Source organism: Rhipicephalus microplus, chromosome 3 (genome assembly GCF_043290135.1).
Source record: "Rhipicephalus microplus isolate Deutch F79 chromosome 3, USDA_Rmic, whole genome shotgun sequence".
NCBI classification, from domain to species: domain Eukaryota; kingdom Metazoa; phylum Arthropoda; class Arachnida; order Ixodida; family Ixodidae; genus Rhipicephalus; species Rhipicephalus microplus.
Genome location: NC_134702.1, coordinates 32127019 through 32153740, shown reverse-complemented (window position 1 = coordinate 32153740; position 26722 = coordinate 32127019). Strand labels below are relative to the sequence as shown.

Genomic DNA, 26722 nt, shown 5'->3' with positions numbered 1-26722 from the left:
CTTTGTTACGAATCATTTCGGCAGCGAAGAATCGGGGTTTGTATTCAAACGTAGATCACTGTTCATTTCGAGTACCACTGGTTTATTAATTCATCGCCTACTCCGCAGTTCCTTCACCTCTCTCTCTAACTTTTTTCCGCTCGTCAATTGAGCGAGCAGTGGTGCGGAGAGGAAGGGGGGGGGGGGGTTACATTTCGTAACACCGCAACCGCTCGAGCCGCGTTATCTTCTGGCGTTTCGCGATACTCCGATGCAACTTTGCTCTGTAGATATTTTCGTAGTCCCGGATTGGCCTTCTTTAACAGTCGCCTGCCGCGCGCAAAGAACTCGTGACTCCCACATACGTATCTGCTCCTCACCCTGCACGTTTTTTTTTTGTTTTTTTTAGACGCTTGTTAAAACTCCTTTCCTATCCGCCTTCGTTTATCTCTCTCTCTCTCTCTCTCTCTCTCTCACTTCTCCACTAGTCGTGTGTTCTGGTGTCGCAGTTCTTGTTCGTTTCTTTCATCACGATGCAGTCGGCTCTGCTAAGAAGAAAGTGTTTTTTTTTTTCCCGGTCATCACTCGCAGCTTTGCTCGGCGCTGCAGCGCGCCTTGCACCGCCGCAAGCCGAGTCGTTCCGACTTGCCTCGTCGGATTGCCCGCAGGAACTCGGGGAGGTCGTGTGCCGCCGGAGTCGAAACTGGTTTACAATCGGCGACAGTCAGTTGCTACCGACCGACCGTCCATCCAGGACACATTGGTCAAGCCGGCACCCAACGACAACTCGGGAACTCGTAGCCCGAGCGATATACAGGCGCGCGAACCGACTCTATAGCGTGTCTGCGTTCTGCAGCGCCGAGCGGCAGACGGTCAGCTGTTCAGCGATCGGACAGGCTGTTTTTCGTTGCTGCTCCTGCTGCAACGGCTGTGACGACCTCGACGAGTTTTTCTTTTATTCTTATTATCTTTATTGTATTCGTACCGCGTTTTGAAACGTTTTCGAGCTCGTAACAGAGTGAGGAGGACTGCGGACGAAAGGACGTCATGACTTCCTCGCTGCTCAAGATCGGGCTCCTTTTGGCACCGGTGATATTGGCCTACGCTTTCATAACCTACATCGAAGTCCGCCTGCCGCTTCCGGTGAGTGTTGAAAGGGGTGAGCGCGCGGCTTTCGCTTCGTCTAATGTTACCGCCGGGAACTTGATTCGTGCATGCTTTCGATGAGCGTTTGTTCCCAACGCAGACGCTAGTATATAGAGCGGTCGATTTCGCGGCTATAGATATAAATAATTTCTTGCTATATTTTTCTCACTCGTTCATAATTACCATTCTTCGTGCTTTTGAGCTACGGTCAGTTAAAGCAACTTGGTATCGGAGTTCGAGGAACGAGAATTTCCTCTACGACAAAAACTAAGCAGACATGGTGCTCATCGTCAGGAAGTATGGAAATGGTTAATGAGGCGCGATGAAGTACAGTGAACTTGTAACCCTACTCTCCGCGTCTTCGTATATTACGTTTATAGTCGGATAAGAGAGCGAGTCGTACAGATGTGTAAGCAATACTCGCAAGTATCGGTTGATGTAGACGCTCTCATGGTGGACGATGCATGTTCTAGCCTTCCTGTTTTCACATTTGTGTAGTATTGCTGAATTCGAAATTCTAATGAAAAAATATCGGAAAATTACGAAAGAAAAAAAAAGATTCTTATTAAATTCGGTGAACCTGATTCACGGGCTTTAGAAAAGATCTAGGGCTCACCTGCAGTCATAGCTTTTGTAAATTGTATCCGAAATTTTGGTGTAAGAAATCCCAGGAAAGAGAAGGTTGAGACTTCTGGCATATGGCCTGCCGCTACGCAAGATATGAAAGACGAAATTAAGGGGGGAGGAAGATGCGAGGGGAGTGTGCGTGCGAGGTCAGTCTTTCCGCAACTTTCGCTGCACGTACGCACTGGTCGTTTTGCAAGTTTTTAAACGCGTGATGTTTCGTGTACTGCCGAAAGAATAAAACAACAAGCAATCAAAGAAAAACAAGGCTGCAATGGCGAACGAGGCCACATTATCTGACTCACGCTTTATGAATACCGCGGTAGGATGCATCGTGATGAAAGAAGACTCGAAAAACTGCATTTTAACTTGCCGTGCTCTGTTTTATATGCTGTAGCCGCTTGGTCGCTGTGAAAGCGAAAGTCAGTTGTAGCGTGAGACCAAATGTAAGCGCTGCCTTCAGTCGTCACTGTCACACAAAGAGGAAAAATGCGTAGGTGTCCCATCCAGTTGTATATGCTCATTTCGATGACATCGAACACAGCACACGTATTCAAGGTTGAAGGTCTTGTTATGCAGAAACATATTCGTGCCGCTGGTTTTCGATCGAAAATCTTGAAGTTCCTGGCAAATTTCAGCGAGAATCCTGTCATTACTGCTCGGGGAAGCGCATTATTTGGTTAGGTAGACACGACAAACTTTTTTTTTTGATAATATGCGTACTGTTTACGTTGGGAGTGAATAAGTACTTATTGTTACAACGCCATCCACTGAGCACGGCTTTCATGCAGTGATGAATGGCAGGCTAGCCACAGTTCTTGGAGCGGAGCTTGTATGCGAAAGTCATGGTCGGCTGTAACCGACTATGACTTTCGCATGCTGAATCGCTCACTGACTTTCGCAGACTGGAGGAGCAACACGTCGCGTTCGGCCTTGTCTGAATTCGCAGAGTAAAATTTTATTGCAAAGCGATATTTGACCAAGCGGACTTGAGGAAGTTGCATTGTTTGGCTGCTCGACGATGGTGACGCCTCGTGCCCTCGCCAGCTTGCCGACCGGCACATCGTCACACAGACCGCAGAAACAGGACCAGATGCTCGGTTACCGACATTGCTCGCTAACGAGTTGCGCTGCGCCGGCGGCGTCCCGTGAGGGCGTCACGCCGTAATTACCTTTAATCGCGTTCTTTCAGGAGTATCACTCGCACCGGTCTCTGTCGGCAATATGAGAACGCCAGCAATTTTAGCCGAAACTATGTATCGCGTGGAAATATATTCTGGGTAAGAAAGAAGAGAAATGAAAAAGTCTGGCGAGTGAAACATCTGAGCGTGAGGGAGTTTTCCACGTCGCATTTGTGGGGGAAAACGCCGTGCGTGGTAGAACGTTCAATCACGTTGAGGTTGCCTTTCAAGTTTGCCTTCATAGAGAGGACGCTGCATATGGCGCAATGTTTAATCACGTTGAGGTTGCATTTCAAGTTTGTCTGCTGAGAGCGAGAACCTGCGTGTCTGAGTTTCTTAAACTAGTCCTGCAACACTTTTTTTTAAATGCGAAGAAGCTCTTTGACTCGCGTGTCTAAGGCCGCGTTCACACTGAGCATTCCGGCCGCCGAAAGTGCTCCGAATCCGGTTCGGCGGCGGCGAGATCCGCCGAAAGGGCCCTCTCCGCGGCGATCGCTCTCGGACCGATTTTTGCGGCGTCTACCGCCGAATCGGTCACCGCGGACCAATAGGACCGGAATTTTGAAAAATGGCGGCCAAGCCCTACTCCCTTGTTATGCCGCGGACCAATAGTCAAGGAATTTTGAAAAATGGCGGCCAAGCCCTACTCCCTTGTTATGCCGCAGTGCACGTAACTGAATGTTGAAACCAACGGGAGTTTAACCTACTCTGTGCCTGCTTCGCCTCCGTATTTCGTGAAAGATGTGACCAAGCTTGCTGTTGTCGTGACCAAGCTTGTTGCGGTCTTGCAGAGCAAAACGAACCCACCAACGCCGCTGGCGTTGGTGGTTTTTCCGCTCTTCGTGCATTACAAGACAGCCACTTGCCAGCAAAGTAAGCAGTGCTGTCTTTTCTTTCTTCTTGCGTACGAGAATCGTCGAAGTATACACCACCGGATAGCGTAGTAGCGTCCGCGAGCCGCGACAACAACCGGGTGACAGCGCATCCATCCCGCGTTCGCCCCGTGGTAGATGGCATATTCGGCGGCGCGGGGCGCGTCCAGTGCGAACGACGCTGCGCTTCAGCGGCAGGGGAATTTCGGTCGCTAAAGAAAGCGGATGTTTCAGTGTGAACTAGGCATAACGCCGCACGTACATGCATCCGCACGAACGTGCCGCAACGCGTTCGCCTTGCCGCAGGTGTTGTAGCAGTGCCAAGTAGGTCATGCCGCATCTGCGTGTTGACGCCAGGCTCCCCTCGCACGCTTCCCTCGCAGGTGCTGGCTGACGTCACTCTCTCCCTCACCCGCAGCTACCGGCTCCTCCGCCCGCTCGCAACACACTTCTTTCTCGCTTCACCCTCTCCGCCGCCCGCAAAGCTTGTCTGCATGTCGAGTGCAGACAAGCTAGGGGTGGGATACCCCACCCCCCCCCGTTAAATGATATCCACCTAGCCCATGTATTCTATTATAGCTCAGGAAAGCGTTGCATACCACTTCCGGTACGGTTACTGTCTGATATTAGTCAGGTTCCCTCTGCAGGCCGTGTTCTATTGTAATTACAATGTCTGGCTTTTAAGCAGGATGTTATGTGAAAAGATATAGATTGCAATAAAAGCGAAACGCAAAATTTTGGCTGAGCTGGTCGTGGAACACAAGAACCTTATATATGGAAGAAGCTAAAGTCTTTCAGATCACGAACTTTCGATCTAATTGATATATAGTTATTTAAATAACTAGTGGATGTTTTCTCTTTCAGCCAACGCTGTAGACACTAACAACGGGTAACTCGCAGCCTCGCCGAACACTCCATTGCAAATTTGAAACACGTGAACATATGAATGTCTACTGATCTGAAATGCCATTATGTGAAATACATTTAATCGTGTTACGTATGTTGCGTTTCAAGAAAAATGTCCATGCATGTATTCTCACGCCTTCTTTCTTAGGTTAGCGATACCTGTTTCGGGATCGCCAGCGAGGAGAAGGAACAATTAAAACGGACAAATCCTATACGACGTTCTAAGCCAATCGAAAGAAGAATGAGCTATCTCAAGCCGGGAACCTCGTCGCCGCCACATGTGCGTTGTTGACAACACACCGCAGTTGTAATCAGGCACGTTTTATTACAAGCCAGCACTGTACGCACCTCAACTTTTGCCATACAAGGTAATGTAGGTAATGGGCTGAAATGCTCTGGAAAGATAATCGAGTCGATGAGGGAGTACCGGTGTGATCTCCTTGCCTGAAAGTCAGTCACACTATGTAGTAGCTAAAAAAGCAATGGAGATTTTTTTTTTCTGCACATTGCGGTTACTGCTCCTTCATCGTCTTTTCTTGCACTATGATGCAACAAGTATAGCGTCCATGATGAAATGGTAGCATCTGGATAGCGCATGAGTACTATATGCACATCACCAAGAATTACACGCTATAATTCACGCACGCACGCACGACCCGAACGGAAATGTATAAAAAAAAGGGGGTAAGATGGCTTCTCCTTAAAAATATGCTTTGTGCAGGGAAGTAAGCTTTGGCGTGGTCTTTCAGGTCAGCTACTCATGCATGTATGTGTAACACACATGGATAAACGCGAACCTACTATCTCGTACAAAGAGAGATGAAGGTCAAGCTAGAGGCATGGAAGTAAACCGGAAGATCAATATCTGGTTTGCATTCCTGAACTGGGAATAGTGTATGGGAAGACAGAAACACAAACAAATGAAATCGCAGGTAGCGCGTATCGTAATTGTAGTGGTGTGGGAGAATAGAAATAGGTATTCAATGTGTTTCTTTCTGAACCGTGCTTTCGATGTCTTGCTGTGCATTTGAAAACAGCGCTAGGTGATGATCACAGCCTGATACGCAGTGATTTGAATTCATTTGTCAAACCACACAAGGTATGCTACTACGTGGGGTCCTCCCCGTTGGAGAAGCCACGTCTGTCGCGTCGTAAACAAAAGTGAAAATACGGGGTAGAAGAACGGTTGAAGATATTGAAGTACTTTGCGGTGGTTTACAAAGTTATTTCGCACTTTCTCTTTAATCACAGTGTGCCACCTCGTCAGGGTTAGTTCATTATGCTGTATTTCAGGCATGTTTTGCTGTGACTTTGAACAACAGTGTGGTGCAGCAGCGCGGACTACGTACCTATGAGTCAATGGAAGGAAAGGTCATTACTAAGAAGCTTTGTATAGGACCGACATGATGATAAATACAATGAAAGCAGCAAGAGCATGTAGAATAATATATTATTCAGAACCAAGCAGGTTTAAGCTCTTCGTTTCATGCGGATGTCACATGTACGCGGCCGCACACACACCCAAGCTCCTGCCTGTACCTCCGCTCTACACCGTGAGAAGTGCCCCGCCGCGGTGGTCTGTTGGCTACGGTACTCGGCTGCTGACCCGCAGGTCGCGAGATCGAATCCCGGCTGCGGCGGCTGCATTTTCGATAGAGGCGGAAATGCTGTAGACCCGTGTGCTCAGATTTGAGTGCACGTTAAAAACTCCAGGTGGTCGAAATTTCCGGAGTCCTCCACTGCGGCGTCTCTCATGATCATATGGTGGTTTTGGGACGTTAAACCCCACATATCTATTAATCAATCAACGTGAGAAGTGAAGGGACGTCTACATGTTCTAAAATGCATACCTGCCGCATATGTGACACTTATGCTCAACTTCCTTCGGCGTTTTTATCTGCCCGGGATGACCAAACAACCATATCGAATATGTTTGGCATGCGATACTCAACGTGCCACATGTCACCAGTCGTGCTGCTTACGAATGACTCCCGGAGTGACACACGGGTTGTCACACGTTGGCACATCATGACAACTGTCGTTTTCACTTCCTCGAAACGCCGTTTCTTCGCACCCAGGGCAAACGGGCTCCTCCGGGGTCTCCGTGGCCAGCACCACAGCGATGGCAGTCGTGGCCGCTACAGCGCAGCCTGGACCCGGAAACTTTCGCGTTGAGTTCTGCGGCTGCCGAATCGTGCGACGTGGTGGCGAAAGCTCTGGTCCGGTACCGCAAGCTTGCCTTCCTCGGCGACACCCGAAGAGGAACAACCGCAGGAGAGTTCATGTCGGCCGTCGTCGACCACGGAGTCCTGCCGGCTCTCAAGGTCCGGATTTCCAACTACGAGGGACCGGAACACTGCGGATACCCCCAGCACAAGAGTGACGAAAAATGTACGTATTAAGCGTGCGTGCACTGATAAAGGCTCGTGTGGAACGATGCTGGTTGACTAGTCGTAAAACTTGTTAAGGTTGGCAATAGGCCAATGTCTGTTGAGATCATTCTTACATGTCCTCGACCGAAGACATTTCATTTGATCGCGATGAATGCACTACTTCGGTTTTAAAAGGAACTGACTTTGTCAGGCGGCTGTGACAGGAATGTCGTGTACCACACAAGACTGATTGATTGATTGATTGCCTTTTTTATCCTGGCGCAACCCGCCATGGTCGATCTGCCATGAAACTAGCGGTGCCTTTCTATATAAAATAATTTGCTCATAATTTGAAAATGGTAAGCGACCGATAGTTTTGAAATCGTTTGTTAGAACTGAACCACTGTGTGTGCTAGGTTATCTGCTGTATTTCTCTCTTTTTCCTCTCCACCTTTCAATCTGCCCCCTCCTGTTCCCGTGTGTCGGGTACTAAACCGGATGTCCTATGCTCGTCAACCTCCCTGCCTTTGCTTCTGTACTATTCCTCTGTCCCGTTGTTAAGACATATGATTAGGCGAGTTGTTGCGCATTCGTAATGAACTTTAATTGACGGGATGGACACAGGGAAACAGACGAGGCACACTGCACTAGTCTCGAATATGTACGCTGAAGTTTCATTATAGCAAAACTGCAATTTAGCCTAGCTCGAGCATATTCACCTCGAAGTATTTGCACAGGTACACGGGTATACAGAAGCGACGCACAGACGGGTGGCATCTAACAACTGGTTTATTTTTTGAATACGTTCACTTGATAAGTTGATAGTGATAGCGTTCACTTACTAGGATCAAAATTTGTGCCACGTGCGCATTTAAAATGTTTTTTTACCAGATTTAGCGGATATGAGGATTATTAGGTGAACGTTTTCAAAAAATAAACCAGTCGTTAGATTGCACCAGTTCGTGTGTGTCTCTTCAGTGTCCCGGCGCCATATCCTTCAAGGTTTCATTATAGCCTAGTCGGTCCGTGCTGAGCAGTCACAGCATAAGTTGTGACTGCTTTGCTTGAAAACCTTGTCCCATTCTTTCCTCCGAGTCAGATTTGCACTCTAGTAGAGTGGATCTCTGTGTCAGTTCCTGAAGTTCCATTCCGGCCCCTCGCTGTCACTTTTCTAGTCCACCCTCGGGCAAATGCCGTATCCAGCACGCTCACGCAGCGTTTACAGCAGGACGCGTGTCAGGCCCGACATGGCTTCCGGCATCACGCGTGTTTTCTCACTCTGCGAGCCGAACTCGTTTTAGAGTAATGTCGCGTGCAGCTGGTCGACAACCGAGTTGACATTAGAGCTGTGCTGGGGGACAGCTAACAGAACTTGAGCTCATATTTTCACGCAGCTCCAAAACTCTATTTCGGTAATCAGCCAGGTAGTCTGTAACACTAAACTTTAACGTAGATAGAAGACCGCAGAGTCTGCGCGATAGTTACGAAAATGTATTCTATTTGACAGTAGGTTGCTGAAGAAGTTATCAAAAGCTGGCTGCATCCAGGTTCGGGAGAGAGAGTAGATTGCTGCAACCCTTTGCTATTTGTATACGGCCTTCAAAACAGTTCAAAATCACGTTATCCTTATACGCGAAGCAAGTTTGAAATTTTGGCTGCGATCTGAAGCTCGGGGAATGTTCTGATTTTTTCCTACATCTCGTAAATCTTTCTCCTCACTGACTGCTTGAGTAGAATGTTTGGCGTAAGGACATTAGTCGGAAATAATATTGAGAATCACATACACTATAGCACTGTAATGCAACGGAAGAAAGTAGCGGCTCTTTGTCAGGTTATAAATAAGATAAGTAAGAACGACGCTTTATGCCACAAAAACCAATAAAAACGATATATTGGTGCTTTTTTGAAATAATGGATGCTTATCATGAAGACTTTCAGCGCTGACGGCATCATTTTGATTGCATTATATTGCGTATAAAATACAATTATATCACGTTGCGTTAAATAGTTGGAAAATTGAATTCAGTCCGGCCGTCCTCGCAGAGGGAAGAATGACGTTTTCGATGCCACATGTGCACACGTGCGTTGTTCAACTATAATCGCTTTTTTTTTTTTGTGCGAGAAAGGAAAACGTGAAGCATTTCCTATTTTTTTTAGGAAGAGAGAAAGTAACAAAAAATAATGAACGACGTTCTATTCTTTCATGATTCATGAGCATATCACATTGACTCTGAAAGGGCGATTACATTGTACAGCTCGCGCGCAGCAACGCAGGACATAACATAATAAAGCGACCGTTGTATGAGCCGTTGTCTCGGAATTAACCAAAACGAAAATTCCAATAACATTGCGAGGTACTTTCATCATACTGATCGAAATGAGCGGGACACAGCACTGAGAAACGGGCCGATGTGGCAAGCAACGTGCACAATAATTGCGAAGCTCTTTTCAGTAATGCAGACGGAGCCGATCAGTGCAGTTTATGATGAAGTAATAAACATTATTGTAAAGACAGAGCTTGCGATGTCGTTTACGTCGAGAAATTTCGGTTCATACCTTCGGCGGGAATCTGCGAAATATATACAACAGAAGCAAAAAAAAAAAAACTTACTGTGATTTCTTCGTCATGCAAGCACAACGCTGGAAACACCTATACGTTTGTAGGGCTGTAGATACCGTTGATCGTTGCTAGAACATCATCCGTAAACTTATTTACGCATTGCTATCAGCTGACACGTTTGTCGACCCCTGCAGTAAGTTCTGTGCTGTGCTCACTGCAAATAAAGTACTATTACTATTACTACATGCGTTTATTCGCAGTCTCTGTAGAGAGACAGTAAAGTTTATCTTATTCTTACTTGCGGAGCGCTTTTGGGACTGTTGTATGCTGTCGTCGTCGCTTGCCATAACGTAAACAAATCACGTATAAAAACTTAAAAAATAGAGGAACCGAGCCAGAAATATAAGGAGAGAAAAAAAGCGGAAACAGACGAGAAAGAAAGAAGGCTGCTCTGCTCCGCGCTGTCTTCAGGCTTGTCATCACTAATATGAAGCCGCTTTTTTTTCCCCTATCAGTCGCCCTCCCTTGTTCCTCGCTCCTGTTCCGTGGCAAGGTCTGTAAACTTTTGTACAGCTGCGGCCACGTCTGTGTATAGCGCGCGAGCGGCCTGCTTTACTTTGCGCCGCGACACCTTGCGGCCGTTGCGTGTTGTTACGTCGCTTGCACAGGAGCATGCGCGTCCTTACAAGCATGCAGGCGTGCTCAGCACAGGTGACAACGTTAGAATGTGTGCCTGTTTAGCTTTCGATGAACACGCCTCGTTGATGCGGGCGTGTTTTGTCAGTCGGAACGTGCTCAGTCTTATGAGTTATATGTGACGAAAGCACAGTGAGGGAGCACGGATCTTCGGCTAAACAAGCACACCATCCCGGGACCGTTCTCACCCATGTAGACGTAGACGCCGTAGTGGAGGAAAATTTCGACCACTTGGGGGTTCTTTAACGTGTACCCGAATCTGAGCACACGGGCCTACAACGTTTCCGCTTCCGTTGAAAATGCAGCTGTTGCAGCCGGGATTCGATCCCGCGACCTGCGGGTCAGCAGCCGAGTACCTTAGCCACTAGACACCGCGGCGGGGTTAAACAAAAAAAAAAATGGCAGCATATCCACGGAGTGAATGATCGAGAGTGGGGCGAAGCATCCGTCCGTCCACTCGTTCTTGCTTCCGTCCGTCCATCCATGCGCGCGTCTGTGTGGCCGTCCGTGCGTCCATCCGCCCGTCCGTGCGTGCATCTGTTTGTGTGTCCACACGTTGATCTGTGCATCCGTCCCTGCGTTTGTGACATTCGTCCACCTATTCAACACTCCAAGTACCACCATCTCACATCTTTTCATCATATATTCCTCATATAGAAGCACCGCCATCTAGCGGACATTCCAAGGACTCAACGAGAGGAGGCACAAGCACACTTTCTTACGGCTTGCGCTTCGTGTCTACTTCCCACCTTTAACCACCTCGATTTCATGGTATATACTAGTTCACTGTATTCATGGCACTGAGGCCCAACGCTCGCTTAACCTTTATAAAACCAAGGAGGCTACGCCCAGCGAGTATAACGTTTCTTGTCAGATAGTGCTTAATGCACATGCCAATGGCTGCTAAAGGGGAATGAGAAACTAGAGAATTCGGCTTTTAGTTAACGTGCACGCTGCGAATTTGTTATTGTTCAACAACGCACAGAAGAAATTTCCCACCAGCACCACCTTGGAGGTCAAAATCTAAGACTGGTTACACACTACTACTACGACTACGAGGGACGAACGGGTGCTGCTATAAGGAGCTTCGCCCCTAAAAATGTTGAACTGCTATGGAGAAGCGTTGTATCGCATGTACTATCTGCGTCAAATGAAATCCGAACAGTGGCAAGCCTTCGCGATGGTATAGTGCGCGCCGTGCATCCTCTTCGGTAGCTCTGCGCATATATTCGTGCCCTGTTCATGGTGATAAGGGGACGGCGCACACTGTACCATAACGGAAGCTTGCTGCTGTACAGGTTTCACTTGACGCAGATAGTACTTCTAACACAATATAGTCCAATATGCCGTAATGTTTATTGCCCATGGTACAGGGCTATCTGCACAACTCGACACGTAACGGTGTTTGTTTTTTTTTCTCTTTGAAGACACCCTCAACATACCTGAGCAGGGAGATGCCACGCTGACAGCTCAAACCATTTGGGGCGCTTTGCGTGGTGAGTGATGGAATGCCTCAGACTTTTGAAGCGCATTGTGCAAAACATTTGACAGATGTTATTACAAGTTGTTTGTATCGTGTTTTCAGGGCTTGAAACTTTTACCCAGCTCGTTCACCAAGATCCCGTCAGCAAAGCGGTAAGAAACGTGTCAACTTGTGATGGCGGATGCCACTTTTTGACACTGCTCTGGCGTATACTAACTAAGAGCACAGATTTAGGCTGAGCCTAATTTTCTACAAATCGAAGGGCGAATGATTCGACAAGGAGTTAAGGAACACCGAGCAAATAAATAAGGAGCTTGACAGGCAGTTGATGGAGGCGGTACACTGTAGCGTGCACAGTAACCCAAACTTCTTTGTATGGAAATATTGCATCAGTTCAGTATTTCACGAGTGAAGATTCTGTTGATTTGGGTTTCTTTGACTCCGGAAGTCTTTCTTAACACAAAACACACAGCTTGCAATACTATTGGGCATGCTACATAATCGATTGCACGCGCTTTACTGCCGATTTTTAAACATGTTAAGTTCATGATAATTGGACAGAAAATCACTCCCTATAACAGTTGAAATAGTGGGTGCAAAGCTCTTTAGGGCCCTACTCTGTTAACCATCACTATTGGTGCAAAGTAGCGTTTGTAACGCTATGTTTGACGGTGGTACACACCTTGTAGTTGTGTACGCGTGAAGTGTTGGTGCGTATCACTCAGTGAACGGTCCTCTGACGAATGAAACGCCTTTAACAAAACTTATCTCGTAATTTGGGATCGGATACCTACGCTTCTTTATGTGGAACAAATAAATTATTATTCCATTTCAACGATATTTTTAAAATTTTCTTCGATTTCTCTTCATTCCCAGTTTCTAGTCAACGTCACCATGATCGACGATTATCCCAGATTTTCCTACAGAGGTCTGCTTCTCGACTCATCACGGCACTTTCAACCTCTGAAGCTTCTCAAGCAAAACTTGGTACGTACATGACATAATTTCTTAGATATTTCATAGCGGTTTTTGATAGCTGGACGGGTTGCACCGGAAGGTGGCAACAACCTTATAATCGACTGTGTCGGCGTCTGTACTTTATACATTGTATGTCTTGCCCTCTGTTACAAGCATATCGATAAGGTGTTTAGAGATTCATTAATTAGCTCTTGGTATGCACGCTACCTTCATTTTTTGTTTCGATTGCAGGACGCCATGGCCTACAACAAGTTCAACGTCTTCCACTGGCACCTCGTTGACGACCAGTCGTGGCCTCTGGAAATGGCGACGTACCCCAACTTGACGCAGGTGCTCATTCGGGCTAATTTTCATTGGCTGATACTGGCTTAGCTTTAGTTCTCTCTTAACAGCACTTGAGAGCTTGAAAGACAGTTTTACCGCGTACGTGAGCCCTTCCCTGGCTTCATTCTGTTGGGCCATCATGGGTCGTCATGCCACGTCCGTCGTCTCAGGTGTCCCTTCATCCTGAGTTTGAAATTTACTGTTTGGTGGCAGAAGAGCGAAATAACTCATGTACTGATCCTGCAGTTTTTTTAAAGACTGCAGCCATATATCTTTGCGTATGGAACACGATTCGCAGAAATGGATAACGCATGCCTCTTCTGGTATATGCAGAGTGCATTCTCTCCGAGGCACGTCTACAGTCGAAAGGACGTCCAGGACATCATCGAGTACGCTCGATTGCGCGGAATCCGCGTTATACCCGAGATCGACACTCCAGGACATACGCAAGCACTGGGAAAGGTATTCCCTGGTAAGTACAGTACTGTTTGGACCTCCTTTATGTGGCCTACCGCCGTGTCTGGCGCTAACCTCTCTGACCTGCCTGAACGTAAACGCTGTTGAAGTTTGTCAGTAGTCAGGCCTTTAATTGTGAGAGTAAAGGTCGCCTGCCACCATAACTATATATTTAAATGAGGCGATGCCACCTACACGCTGAGAGGACCACGACAGAAAACGATTCACATGGTTCAGCTACGATGAAGCAAAAGTCTCTTTCAAAGCATTAACGCGTCGCGCAATTGGAGTTCCGATCTTCGCGTACATTGGCTGGAAGAGTCGATCGCGCATTTGTGAAAAACAACAGGAAATAATGGAGAGCTAGGAACAAGGGGGGTGGGTGGTGGTGCGTCTGTATAAGCTGGACTCTTGACTTCCAGACTAGTAACGTTACCTTTCATTCCCCCCTTCCCTCTTCACTCGAGCCACATTTTGTGGCAAAAGGTGTCATTTTTTTTTTCCCATTCTAAGTCCAGGTACTCGGATGATTCGGGCTAATCACTGTACTTTTGAAAATATCCCGACTATGTGGTCGTAAGTCAAACGAAACGTGTTTTTTTTTTCAAAAACCTAAATGGTGTTTTCGCAACTTGTTAGTACAAGGGATAACACAACACCAATGCAAATGTACCGCCAAGTCCACGCTCCTATTCGGTTCATCGGCGGTGGCCAAACAATTTGGTTCAGATTTTAGAACCTCACGGCACCACTTCCGAATAATAAGTAATTTATCAAGTGTATGTCTGATAGTAAATTAGTTACGGAATAAGTGACAGTTACCTTGCGATGCATATCTGTACAGTATAACAGCAACACTTCATAATATTTGCGTTGAAGTCTGCGGGAAGTGCAAACATAGATTGTACGAGAAAATTATGAACACATGGTATAGCAAGAACTTCACATATGAACTAAGGAGCTATAAATGCGCTGCCTCTTCTCATCAGCCTTCACGCATTATGCATTAGTATTACACAAATGAATATGTACTTTCAATTCTGCCATTTCCAGATATTCTCACGGCATGCTACTTCAACGGCACCCGTGGAAAAGCTGACTATCCAAATCACGCGGCCTTCGAGATGCTGGACCCGATGCAAGACTACACGTACGACGTCATGAGAAATATTTTTCGGGAAGTCATCGAAACCTTCAAGGACGAGTACATTCACCTGGGAATGGACGAGGTCTACTACTCGTGCTGGTCAGTACAGCAAGCACGGCTATCATGCTAATAGGCGCTTATAAGATCTCAACAGAGGGCAGCACGTTACCTATGAACAGTTACAACACACCATGGTGCACAAACGTTACATTGATTTACACGCCTCCTGAGTCGCGAGACTGCTACCCCGATTTTCACAATTCTGAAAACTATCGCGTTATTCTTCGTTGGGTCCTCGCGCCTTCGTGTAATAGAAAATGACGTCAACTCAGCGACGCACGTGACGTCACTGGTATAAGCTGTCGAGTGTTCCATGTGCGAAAGATATCAGTTCAGATTTGTCGTGCTGGCATGATTTGCCGAGAATTCGCACGCGCAACATGCATGGCACTCATAAATACGTAGATGCTATCTTTCCATCGAGAAATCACAGTTGCTATGGGTCCCTTGTATGTTTGCCAGTAATGTCAGCCATTATTTTTATCTGTGATTTACTTTTCTTGAATCCTAGTAGGGCTGGACTCTCCTACCTGCGAAAGTAAAGGGCGTTCATAACAAATGCACTTTTAGCCTCTGTTCTTTTTCATAAACAATAATTCATTCTGTAGTGTCATCATCTTCGCCATTCATCACCATTTCAAGCCACTGCGCCACGACTCTTGCGCAACTCATGCCTATCTCGAGCGGCAAACAGAACGAGATCTTGTGTCTGGCGTGTCGGACACTAGCAGCCGCCACCGCTTCGCTTCAGTGGCAAGATTGGCACGGCCCCGTCAGCTGCCTTTACGACGTCGTCTGACGTCTCTACCTCTCTCGCTACACTGCATGGTGACACGAAGAACACGCCCTTCGACGAGCTACCGGCTACCATGCTTTTGCCACTCTGCCCGCCTGTGACGCCGTTTTCTTTGTGAATGGCGTCAAAGACCAGCCGCCTATGCACACTATCTTGCTTGACACGCTGCCGGTCGAGTTCGCTATCTTGCTGCCAAATGGACCACAAGCCCGCAGCCATGTGAGGCCCTCTGAACTGCGGTCATCGCCTGCTACGGCCACACGTACCACCCGATTCCTTCTACCCGCGCCTGGCAGGTTTCCCCGGCGTCGTGGGGCAAGGTATCAACCGGTCCGCAGGGTTCCCATGACGGCTATCTTATTTACCCAACCACCACAACTTCTACCTCCAATCCGGTCGCACGAACATCGAATCCTGCACCTGACCACGACAACGTGGTAGAAGACGCTCCGACATCGACTGACCTCACCACTGAGAGGTGCATCCCCTTGACCCCCGCTTACGAAGGATCGTCGCGCGTGCCTGACAACTGTACGTCTTCCGTGACATCGACGGCACGCAACACCGTGGCTCCACCAGACACCATGGCGGCTACCTTGCCGCACGCCTCGGAGTTTGGCGCAGACATTCTTTCGCCCGCTGTTCGCCACACTATTGCGGAGACATCACCGTCCACGATGTCTGATGACCGTCACCCATCGACTTTGGCGCAGACATTCTTTCGCCCGCTGTTCGCCACACTATTGCGGAGACATCATCGTCCACGATGTCTGATGACCGTCGCCCATCTACTTTGGCGCAGACATTCTTTCGCCCGCTGTTCGCCACACTATTGCGGAGACATCACCGTCCACGATGTCTGATGACCGTCACCCATTGACTTTGGCAATCTGTGCGTCTTGCCAGCAGTTACTATCATCTACCTCAACGTCTCCCGCAGCTGAAGTTCCTGCCCGTGACATGCCACGCGAAACTTCCGGGATGCTGCTACAATGACCAAGTACCAGGTGGCAGCTTCATCAATAGCCGAACACTCCGCACCTTCTGTACCAATCTCAAAAGCGGACAAACACCATTGCCCCCAGGAGCACGGGCACGCCATCCGACCCTCTGGCAGAGGTCACGCCTCCTGGGTTTCATGATCAACCTGTGAAGTCCTTGAAGGGCGACACGACCCAGCAGGAATGTAAGTACCCTGCCCACTGTGACTATCATGCGCTTCTTCAAGCATGGTGCTTGCGCGTCCGTCGACTAGACCACTTGCGCCGGCACGCGACCCGAAATGAAACGCCGATTTCAGTATCCCATCGACTCCGACGTCCGCACCAGCACGACTGGCCCACTGCTCCTTGTCGACAGCCATGTCGGTGCCATGAGCGCGGTCGCAGACGCCGCCACGGCTGTTACACTTCAATTCTCGGTCGTCATGTCTCCGCTTTGATGCATCGCACCATTTCAGCCACATCGCCGGCGCGGGCTCTTCGGTGCCCTCCCGCGGCTCTACCTGTGGGTACCTTTGTTGACCGCGTCCGCTTGCGACACCTCGTGGGCTCTCGAACAGTCGATATCACCACCATTGTGGGAAGCACGTGTCTATCACCACAGCGACCCGGCGCTTTCTTCCCCGTCCGCTCAGTGTCGCCCGCCAGAGACCCACTGGTTGCCGATAGTCCCTCCCCGTTGACGACCTGGACTGCTCACGGACCCTTTTGTTTCTCGACTTGAACACTTTTGTATATGCGCTCTCAATGTTTTCAGTCGGGTTTATTTCTGCGGGGAGGGTAATCTGTAACGTCATTTTCGCCATTCGTCAACATCATCATTTCTAGCCACCGCGCTGCGACTCTGGTGCAGCTCATGCCTAGCTCGAGCTGCGCGAGCAACAGAGCGAGATCGTGCGCCTGGGGTGTCGGACACTGGCAGCCGCCCCGTTTCCCGTCAGCCTACGAATAAAGTGGCGAGATTGGCACGGCCCCGTCGACCACCTTAACGACGTCGTCTCGCGTCTCTCGCTACATGTTCTTATGTTCGCTTTAACGAGAGTCAGAATACGCACCGCATGTTACAGCTCTTTCATATAACTCATGTTACTTTCTGTCGGTAACACGAAGATACCAAAATTGTTTCGCAACATTTATGTGCAGCATCAGAAAGGGTTCGACCGGGCTGAGCAGTTTTCTGCGACCAGTGCGCAACATGGCCCTCTCGTGTATACATAGCCGAAAACATTGCAGAAATAGCACGTCTGTGAGGCTAGAAAAAAATAATTTCCTTTATTATGGTTTGCTTGTATACACATGTGCTCATTTCACTCGATATCCTACATAAAAATCCAGGTGAATAATATCATTGTAACTTTCACAGCACATTTTGCGCAACTGATCTGACTCATCATGGTGAAAACCGCATAGTAGCGAGTCATATGAGCAAAATTACTATAGTTAACAAAGGCATTTTCTTTTCTTCGAAGCACCCGTCCTAAAAGACTGCAGCATGATCTTAATTTCAAGGCTTCACTTTAAAAACGTAAAATATGTTCTTTTTTTCTTTTTTGCTTCTTACATGGCACTCGCTTTCTGTAAAGCGTTGTCCTTGTTTTAACCGACAACGTAGCTCGGGTATACTTTATCATCTCGTTCCTTACATTCACACTATACGGTAAGTAGGTCGAAGCTGACGCGGTAAGCCGTTGTCACCAACATCGATTCGCAGGGAGTCAAGCCCCGAGATCGCCAAGTTCATGCGGAAGCAAGGTTTTTCTGAGGTCAACCAGGTGGAGCAGTACTACGTCAAGCGAACGCTGGCCAACGTCCACAATCTCGGAGCCAAGTACATGATTTGGCAGGACCCCATTGATAATGACGTTGAAGTAAGTGCACCCTTGGAAGTTGTTCCTTCGTGCGAAGTTATGTGAAAAACTTTCGCGCAACTTTTACGCGTTTGAAAGGCGCTTGCACGTCGACTATAAAGAAAAAAAAGTGATCACTTTTCCAGCGATGCTGAAACGTGCTGCCTCGGTGGTTAAGTTAGCACGAGCTGGGATCTATGTATACGTATATTCCGTTGTACCTATTTATTTTTCTATTGCCTCATTCAACAGATTCAACACCTTGCCTTGGTGACATCAGCTTAAAGGTTATTGAGAACGTCCAAGAGGTTTCGAGAGTAGCAATCCATGCTGTGGCGAATATCGTCCTATAGTTATGCTGACAAGCCTCGACGAGAAACTAGCGCCAGCCTGGAGACCCTTCGATGTAGGCTATGCCAGCAATGCCAGAGCTCTGCCATTGCTGCTTTAGTTTTTGCACACTCGCGAACCACCACATTTCCCCAGCTCCCAGCCTTATGCATCTTCGTTGTAAAATGCAAAAATAAACTTCAGCGGGGCTTCTTCGAATCGCTGCTAGACAGCGCTGTTGCATTATTTCCAACGAAGTTTTGTGGTAAAGTGTCATTCCAATATCTCGTATAAGCTCTGGTTTCCAGAAATGGCTGTGTACTGCGTAGAATAAATGAAACACGTGGATTGACATAAACATTGCCTTTGTAATTAATCTACAGAGGACTTTCCACAGCGGCGAACGGGCGTGGCCATTTTTGGTCGCTTGATCGTGTGTGGCCTTGAGCCAGTGAAGCGGCCGTGGCCCTGTCACACAAGCAGGTCTCAACAAGTAACATGCTTAGGCAGAAAAACATATATAAATCTTTAGATATGTGTAATTGCCTAAAGGCTGATAAGGTTGAGACATTTGCGTTTGTTTGGTTCGTAACACTCCACAACTATACGCGGTAACGTTATTCTACTCCAAATTTACGTGGTGTGCCTCTAAGTGTTGTATCAGTAACCGCCAGTAACTGCTGCTGCAAATCAACATGTCAGCACCCATGCCGAAGCGACTGCCCACTTCAATCCGAGCGCTCGCTTGCTATTTACTTGCTACTCGCATGCTGTCCAAATAGCAAATGGCGAAAGGGGCTATCGCTTAGTGTCATTTCACTCTGGGGTCAACTCATCCGGTACGTTTTGTCTTTAATACTGAGATCAGCTGTTTAGTCACGTACGCCTGCTGAGGGGGGGGGGGGGGGGGGCTTGTTTCTTACTATTGGAGAGTACAACTGAAAAAATATTGCTAAATAGTGACGGATAGATTGCTCTCAAAGCTTCCGGGCACAAATATAAAGTAAATACTAGCGTAGGTTTATAATTCACGGACCACATAGGAGTGTGTACTTAAGGGACGTTTTTCCGTGTTTTGACACAATATTAATGAGATCTAACAGACAATAATGCCAAGGAAAGTAAAGGGGAAGTTATTAGACCGAATTGCAATGTAAATATCAAGACAGAAAAGTGGGTGGAAAGATAAGTTGCCGTGGGCAGGAACCAAACCTCTCACCTTTGAATAACGCGTTCGATGCTGTACCACTGAGCTACCACGGCGGTTATCCTTCTAGCCACTTTGTTGGGTATATATGTGAATTTAAACGTGGGAGTGCCAGAGCCCTCGGTAGCCATGGCGGCGAGTGTGGCACACTCTTTATGAGTCCGTGTGGCATCACGTAACACGTGAACTTATTACAAAATTTATAGGGGAAGTATATATATATATATATATATAGGTATGGGATATGGCACAACGGGAGCGTTGTCAACAAGGATAAATATATTTATTTCCCAAAGTTTCGGGAGGGGTCCTCCCTTCATCAGGGGATGAGTTATATATATATATATATATATATATATATATATATATATATATATATATATATATATATATATATATATATATATATATATATATAACACCGCTGCCGTGTGCTCGCGCTTACTCGGCCCCTGCATGCGCACAGACTTTATGGGGGGACGCCGAGCAGACGACTCGGCGTGGATGAAGACATATTGAGCAGCGCTGCCCAAGACTATACGTTCAACAAGATACGAAAAATGGTATATAAATTACCATGATTTTTCGCTGTGTGAAATGAAAACGAAACGAATATCTCCGCAGTGATGTTAGTTCATAATTATATTTTCTCAACCAAGGCGAACTCGGAGAAAAAACACACGAACTACAACTTTACCTAAGAATGAATTTTAGTTAGAGTTGGTCTGGCAGTTTCCATGGGGTGAGGCGGTAGAAATAAGGGAGTAACTCGCGTCTCGTTCCACCTTCTGTCGGATGATGGTGGTCGAAACATTTCAGCGACAAGCATGGTTTTCTAATGATACTTGAGTGCAATGTTTTCGGGTGTTCACACATCCGTGGGCGGTCTACACCTGATAATGCAGGCGGAGGATGACACCCTGGTTGTCGTGTGGAAAGACACCTCGCTGGACACCAAAATGAAGCGCTGGCAGGACTACATCAAGCCCATCGCGCGCAAGGGCTACCAGATGGTGCTGTCTGCCTGCTGGTATCTCAATTACATCAGCTACGGACAAGACTGGAAAAAGTTCTACCAGTGCGACCCACGCAGTTTCGAAGGTGTGTGCGTAGAGTAAAACATAACGTGTTCTGAAAGGAAAAAAGAGCCCCTGAGGCCCGTTTTTCCTTTTATAAATATATGTACATAAACAGTATGAGCACGAAGTCAAGGGCTTGATTCCCGTCCACATGTATCGCATCTTTTCGTGAACAGAGTGCAGGAACTATCTTGCACCGAATGTTGTACGCGCGTTAAGCTGATAACACCTGCTTTAAACTCGGCTAGGTTGGTCGTCCAACGCACCCCTACGAGTAGGGCATCCACAAGGTTGCATGCAGTTGGAGCCCCACGGCTAGACGCACAACTTTGTATAAGCGGTTTCACATAATGCGTTTTCGATCATGATCGAGATCTATTAGCATGAAATTTCTGTACTCTAATTGGTTTCTTCGCGCATGCTGCGATATGGAGCCAATGGTTACTGTGAAATTGGACCCCGACCGGGCTCGATCGCGATTGAAAGTGTGCCGTGCGTGGGTGGCTTCACGCAGGCTCTGGTCCTGGTCCCCAACATTTTCAAGGGTAAACCGTACACAAGGCGCTTCAGATAAAGAGCGTCGAACTGGCAATCACTTCCCTATACGGTGCGCGACAAACCACCTATTAATGCCGTCACGACAGCCGTCATGCCATGCTGGTTTCCAATCGTTGGTGTTCGGTCACTGGAAGTGAGCTTATTTGGCCGGGAGTGCGAGTGTGCTTGTATCTTAAATGGACTCCGCAACACTTTTTTTTCCAGCACGGCCAGAAAGCACTGCCGATCGGCAGTCGAGGCTCTTGAAAACACGTTAGCCAATTATGGTAGCACCGCACCTTGCCTGGAAATTACGATTAATTCACCAAGTCAGCCAGACATCTCTAAATCTACTCTCGACAAATGATGACATAAACCCAAATGACCATGCCATAACGACGCCATAAACCCATACTCGATGGCCATTGGCTGACTTGAGCATCGCAAGCTGCCTAGTTACCGCTGCCGCCACAGGATGTCGCCACGAGCCCACTGTCGCACTCACACTGAAAGCAAACCACGCGTTCGAAGAAAAAAAAAAAGAAAAAGAAAGTGCCAAGCAAGTACTCGGTCTTGGCGTGCGCCGATAAACGGGCGTTGCTTCTTGCCTTCTTGTAATACCCCTCGCGAAGCTATCAGCAAGTTTTCTGGTACGAAAGGAGAGAGAAAGTGCTCGAAATGTGTGGCAAATTCCTGTAACTCTGTTCCTACTTGACGGATTCTAAAAATGTTTGCGGCAGTATATTTCCGAGGTAATAAACTCCTTTATTGAAGTCATTCGATGATTACTTGAAACAACGCTATTCCACTTTAAACGTAGATGCATGGCTCACAAAAAGCAAGCAAATTCCGTACCACCGTTACTGTTGTTTCTTTACGCTTGAAGTTCATTCCAAGCAATTGCGAATTGTGTTGAACTGGCGGGTTCGTAAGGCGTGTTCACTTGGCGAGAATTCTCGGAAGTATACTTGTTTCGAGATATTCGTTCTTTAACTGTGGAATGAAATGCATCGACATTTCAGCCATATTCAAACGACATCTTGATGAAAGAACGTCGCATAACACTGCATCTTTGAACGAAAGTTTGATACCGCCTGCAGTTGAGACTGGTGCAATTTCGGAATTCGTTCCAGGAGCTTACAAGACCTGCTAGCTAACCGGTTAACGTAAGCGAAATTTATAACATCAATCACTTTTCTTTTTACATTTGTTATGCAAGCAATGTCGAAAGGTCACGACTGTGAATAAAAAAGTTCCGTTCAGTAAGAAAAAAGAAAAAGAAAACACCTGAAATAAATCGGCTCGCATGTATAAGCTTATATCAGATGTGAAGCCAGCGACGCCTGAAGTATACTGACATCTTCATTTCGTTTGCAGGCACCGAAGCTGAGAAGGATTTAGTTGTCGGTGGAGAAGCCTGCATGTGGGGCGAATATGTGGACGGCACCAACCTGATCCCCAGGCTCTGGTAAGCTTGTAAATAGAAGATGCGTAGAGTATTTCTCTCTATATATAGTAAAGAGTCGTGGTTACATGGGGCCGTTGGAGATTTGCCTCTTCACTAAAACTAAGAAAGTGAAATACGAAAAAAAAAAAAACATTGGTACAGACTGCCAAAGAACATTATTTTCTTATTAAAACCGTGTTTCCTTCCCCATTTCCGGCTTTGTAGTGCATAGCACAAAGTTCCTTATAATTTTCGCCGCCGATACAACTTAAATACCAATACTTCGCTACTACGTTATTACACAGAAAACGAATGCCATTACAATATATGTTCGTTTGTACTTGTGAACGCGTTTCAATATGTAGTTGGAGTACTTGTAGCTTCTTTATTGTGTTTCCGGTCTTTATTTCACTTACTCTGTAGTTGAGGGTGGGGGGGAATGAATTAATCATTCTCTCTGTCTGTGAAATACATACATACATACATACATACATACATACATACATACATACATACATACATACATACATACATACATACATACATACATACATACATACACATACATACATACATACATACATACATACATACACATACATACATACATACATACACATACATACATACACACATACATGCATACACACATACATGCATACATACATACATACATACATACATACATACATACATACATACATACATACATACATACATACATACATACATACATACATACACACATACATACACACACATACATACACACACATACATACATACACACACATACATGCATACATACACATACATGCATACATACACATACATGCATACATACATGCATACATGCATACATACATGCATACATACATACATACATACATACATACATACATACATACATACATACATGCATGCATACACGCATGCATGCATGCGTGTATGCATGCATATATACATACATGCATACCTACATGCATACATACATACATGCATATATACATACATGCATACCTACATGCATACATACATGCATATACATGCATTGAAATATCATTCAGAGCTGCCGGTGATGCATATATACATACATGCATACCTACATGCATACATACATGCATATACATGCATTGAAATATCATTCAGAGCTGCCGGTGATGGCTGTTATCTTATATCTACCCATGCTTTTTATCCGTACATCGCAGGCCACGCGCTTCTGCCGTTGCGGAGCGTCTCTGGAGCAGTGCGGATATAAACGACGTGGACGACGCCAGTTTTAGGCTGGACCAACAACGTTGCCGCATGCTTAGGTCAGTTACCCGGGCAGCACCGAGTATGCACGAACTTTATCGCCGCCAATAACGGATCGTAATCGATCACATTCTGTCTAATCCGAAATCAACGTGACCTCGCTGTATAAGCCGTACAATGTCACTTATCGAACGTTGTGGGAGCTAGACCGATACTTTCCATATGCTCTGCTGATTGTAGTTCCTTAGAGATTACTTTTCAAATTCTGTTGAACGCACAAACTTTCCTGTGTTCGTCTTTACCCGTTCATTGAGATTATGCAATCATAGACGACTGAAGTGCGCAGTGATGTACCACATTGAGTAGAGTCCCTTCAGATCTGGCTTTCGAGCCCCTTCAAATCATTTTTCTAATTTCGTTATGAACCAGGTTCCCGTGCGGGTATCGAAACGTCTCGGTTGTTCGGGAGTGTTCTTGTTGTGGTCACCGCTTATTCCTTTTTACAGTGCTTCTTTCCTACCAGTATAAAGTCCCTCAAATCCTGGTTTTCATAAGTCCTCGATGAGAGCCTAAACAATGTTCATTGACGGCAAACCATGAATGTATTTCAAAGTCACGTTTTTTACGCGTGGGCGTGCCTAATAAAGACGAGAGCTCGGTAAATGTGTGAGGTGCATGTACACACCCTCTCAAGATTTGTCCAAGGTCTTGCGTCGCTTACGGGTCCATGAGAAACAACCGCGGGAACAGTGGCTTGATGCAAGGCATCGGCAACTTTCTCTGACGCCGTGAGCAAAGTATGTGCTAAAACAAGCTTGATAAGCGTATGCCCTGAGATAGAGCGTGGAGACGTAGAATTGCCCATATATATGTATACATACACTTTCTAATCTTTGATTATAGAAGTTCATTTTCGAAAACTATTTGTCAGGTTCACTCTGGCCCTTTCGGATATTGTAGCTACAGACTGAGAGATCATAGACGATATTTATACTTCAACAGCAAACACATGGCTGTGAGATTCAAGTATTGAGAGTCCGTTATTTAAAAAAATTAATTTGTCTTTTCTGCTCAGAAAAAACTAATCCGCTTGTGCCAGTCACTTGTTAACTATTGATAGCAGGTACCAGTGTCACCACTACTTAGTGGCGTTGCTAGGCGATGACACACCAGACCCTTGCTCCCACTGCTCCCGAAAGTTTTTTTCGCCATGACATACAGAGAAGAAAGGGACCATTTCAATAAGCTGCCCTCCCCCGTCCCCCGTCCCCCCCTAAAAAGAAATTCTCTTTACACCCCTGCCGCTGCTCTCAATATGTGCACAATTGCGAACGTGACTGCTTTCCGCGTTTGTCTACTTCGATACCATCCTCAGTCATACCGTACTCTCGGCTTGCCAGTAATGGAATCCCGGCTGCATTTTCGATGGAGGCGAAAATGCTGGTAGCCGGAGTGCTCAGATTTGGGCGCACGTTAAAGAAAAGAACCCCAGGTGGTCAAAATTTTCGCAGCCCTCCACTATGGCGTCTCTCATAACTATTTGATAATTTTGGGACGTTAAACCCCACATATCAAACCAAATCTCGGCTTGCCAGCTCGTAGAAGTATCACTTGCTACGTGACGCCAACAGGCAAGAGCAGAGCGTTCCACACTCGCCGTCATGGCTACGAGTGGCGCTGGCTAACACACCCATGTAGAAAAGTGCATAAATACCCAAATAGAGTAGATGGAGTCACTCCGCTATAACTCAATTGGTGGAGAATCTCACGTGTTAGTCGAAGGTCGCTGGTTCGGTCTCTGCCGGCGGCAACGGTGTTTTTTCGTCCACTCGGTTGATTTCTGCACACTTGTATCGCAATTGCTACAAATGACGTCTCCTGTACTTTTCTTGGCTTGATTTTTGGTTAGTTCTCATTGACGTTGTGCCTAACAAACAAAAAAAAGCGAACCCATAATATTAATTTTCTTTAATTAGTACCTAACTGCATGTATTTCTCCTGCAGGCGCGGCATACCAACGCAGCCAATCTTGAATGGCTACTGCGGCGACTACGAGTGGGATCTGGAAACTCCCTATCACATCGAATGAACGCTTAGCTGGACGAGCGCGTGGACAGCGGGACCGTTCACCTAATGGCTGAATGAATCGTACAAGACATCATCACAAGCATACGACGACTCGAAGATACCTTCGGAATGTTTTCGAGCTCTTATAGTAACAGTAGGACTACTTAGTTCCGATGCCATGATGGTAATCATAATTACTCATATAAGAACTCGTGTAATATTGGGAACGAACTTGAAGTTAAAAAAAAAAGTCCGCGATCTAATTGGGCACGGGTCAACGGTATTTAAAATGCCACTGCCGTGTTTCAGCATTTCAAAGAGAAGAGCGTGGCGCGTAGATCAATGATGACCAAATAGGTATCTGTTTTGCTTA

General features: G+C 46.6%; 1 protein-coding gene across 2 annotated transcripts; it reads left to right on the top strand.

Moving 5' to 3' along the window:
* Positions 1-515: 515 nt before the first annotated feature.
* On the top strand, positions 516-26722 carry LOC119176953 (beta-hexosaminidase subunit beta). Of its 2 annotated transcripts, XM_037428290.2 has the most exons (14): positions 516-1122; positions 4857-4988; positions 6787-7099; positions 11764-11832; positions 11922-11971; positions 12696-12806; positions 13029-13127; positions 13455-13593; positions 14631-14823; positions 18293-18449; positions 20871-21066; positions 22959-23049; positions 24237-24341; positions 26287-26722. In XM_037428290.2, exons 1-14 carry the CDS (start codon positions 1027-1029, stop codon positions 26369-26371), a joined length of 1836 nt encoding a protein of 611 aa, XP_037284187.1. In that variant the 5' UTR covers positions 516-1026; the 3' UTR covers positions 26372-26722. The 2 variants fall into 2 exon arrangements, with proteins under 2 accessions (XP_037284187.1, XP_037284191.1); XM_037428294.2 differs by lacking the exon at positions 4857-4988 and having other exon boundaries at positions 520-1122.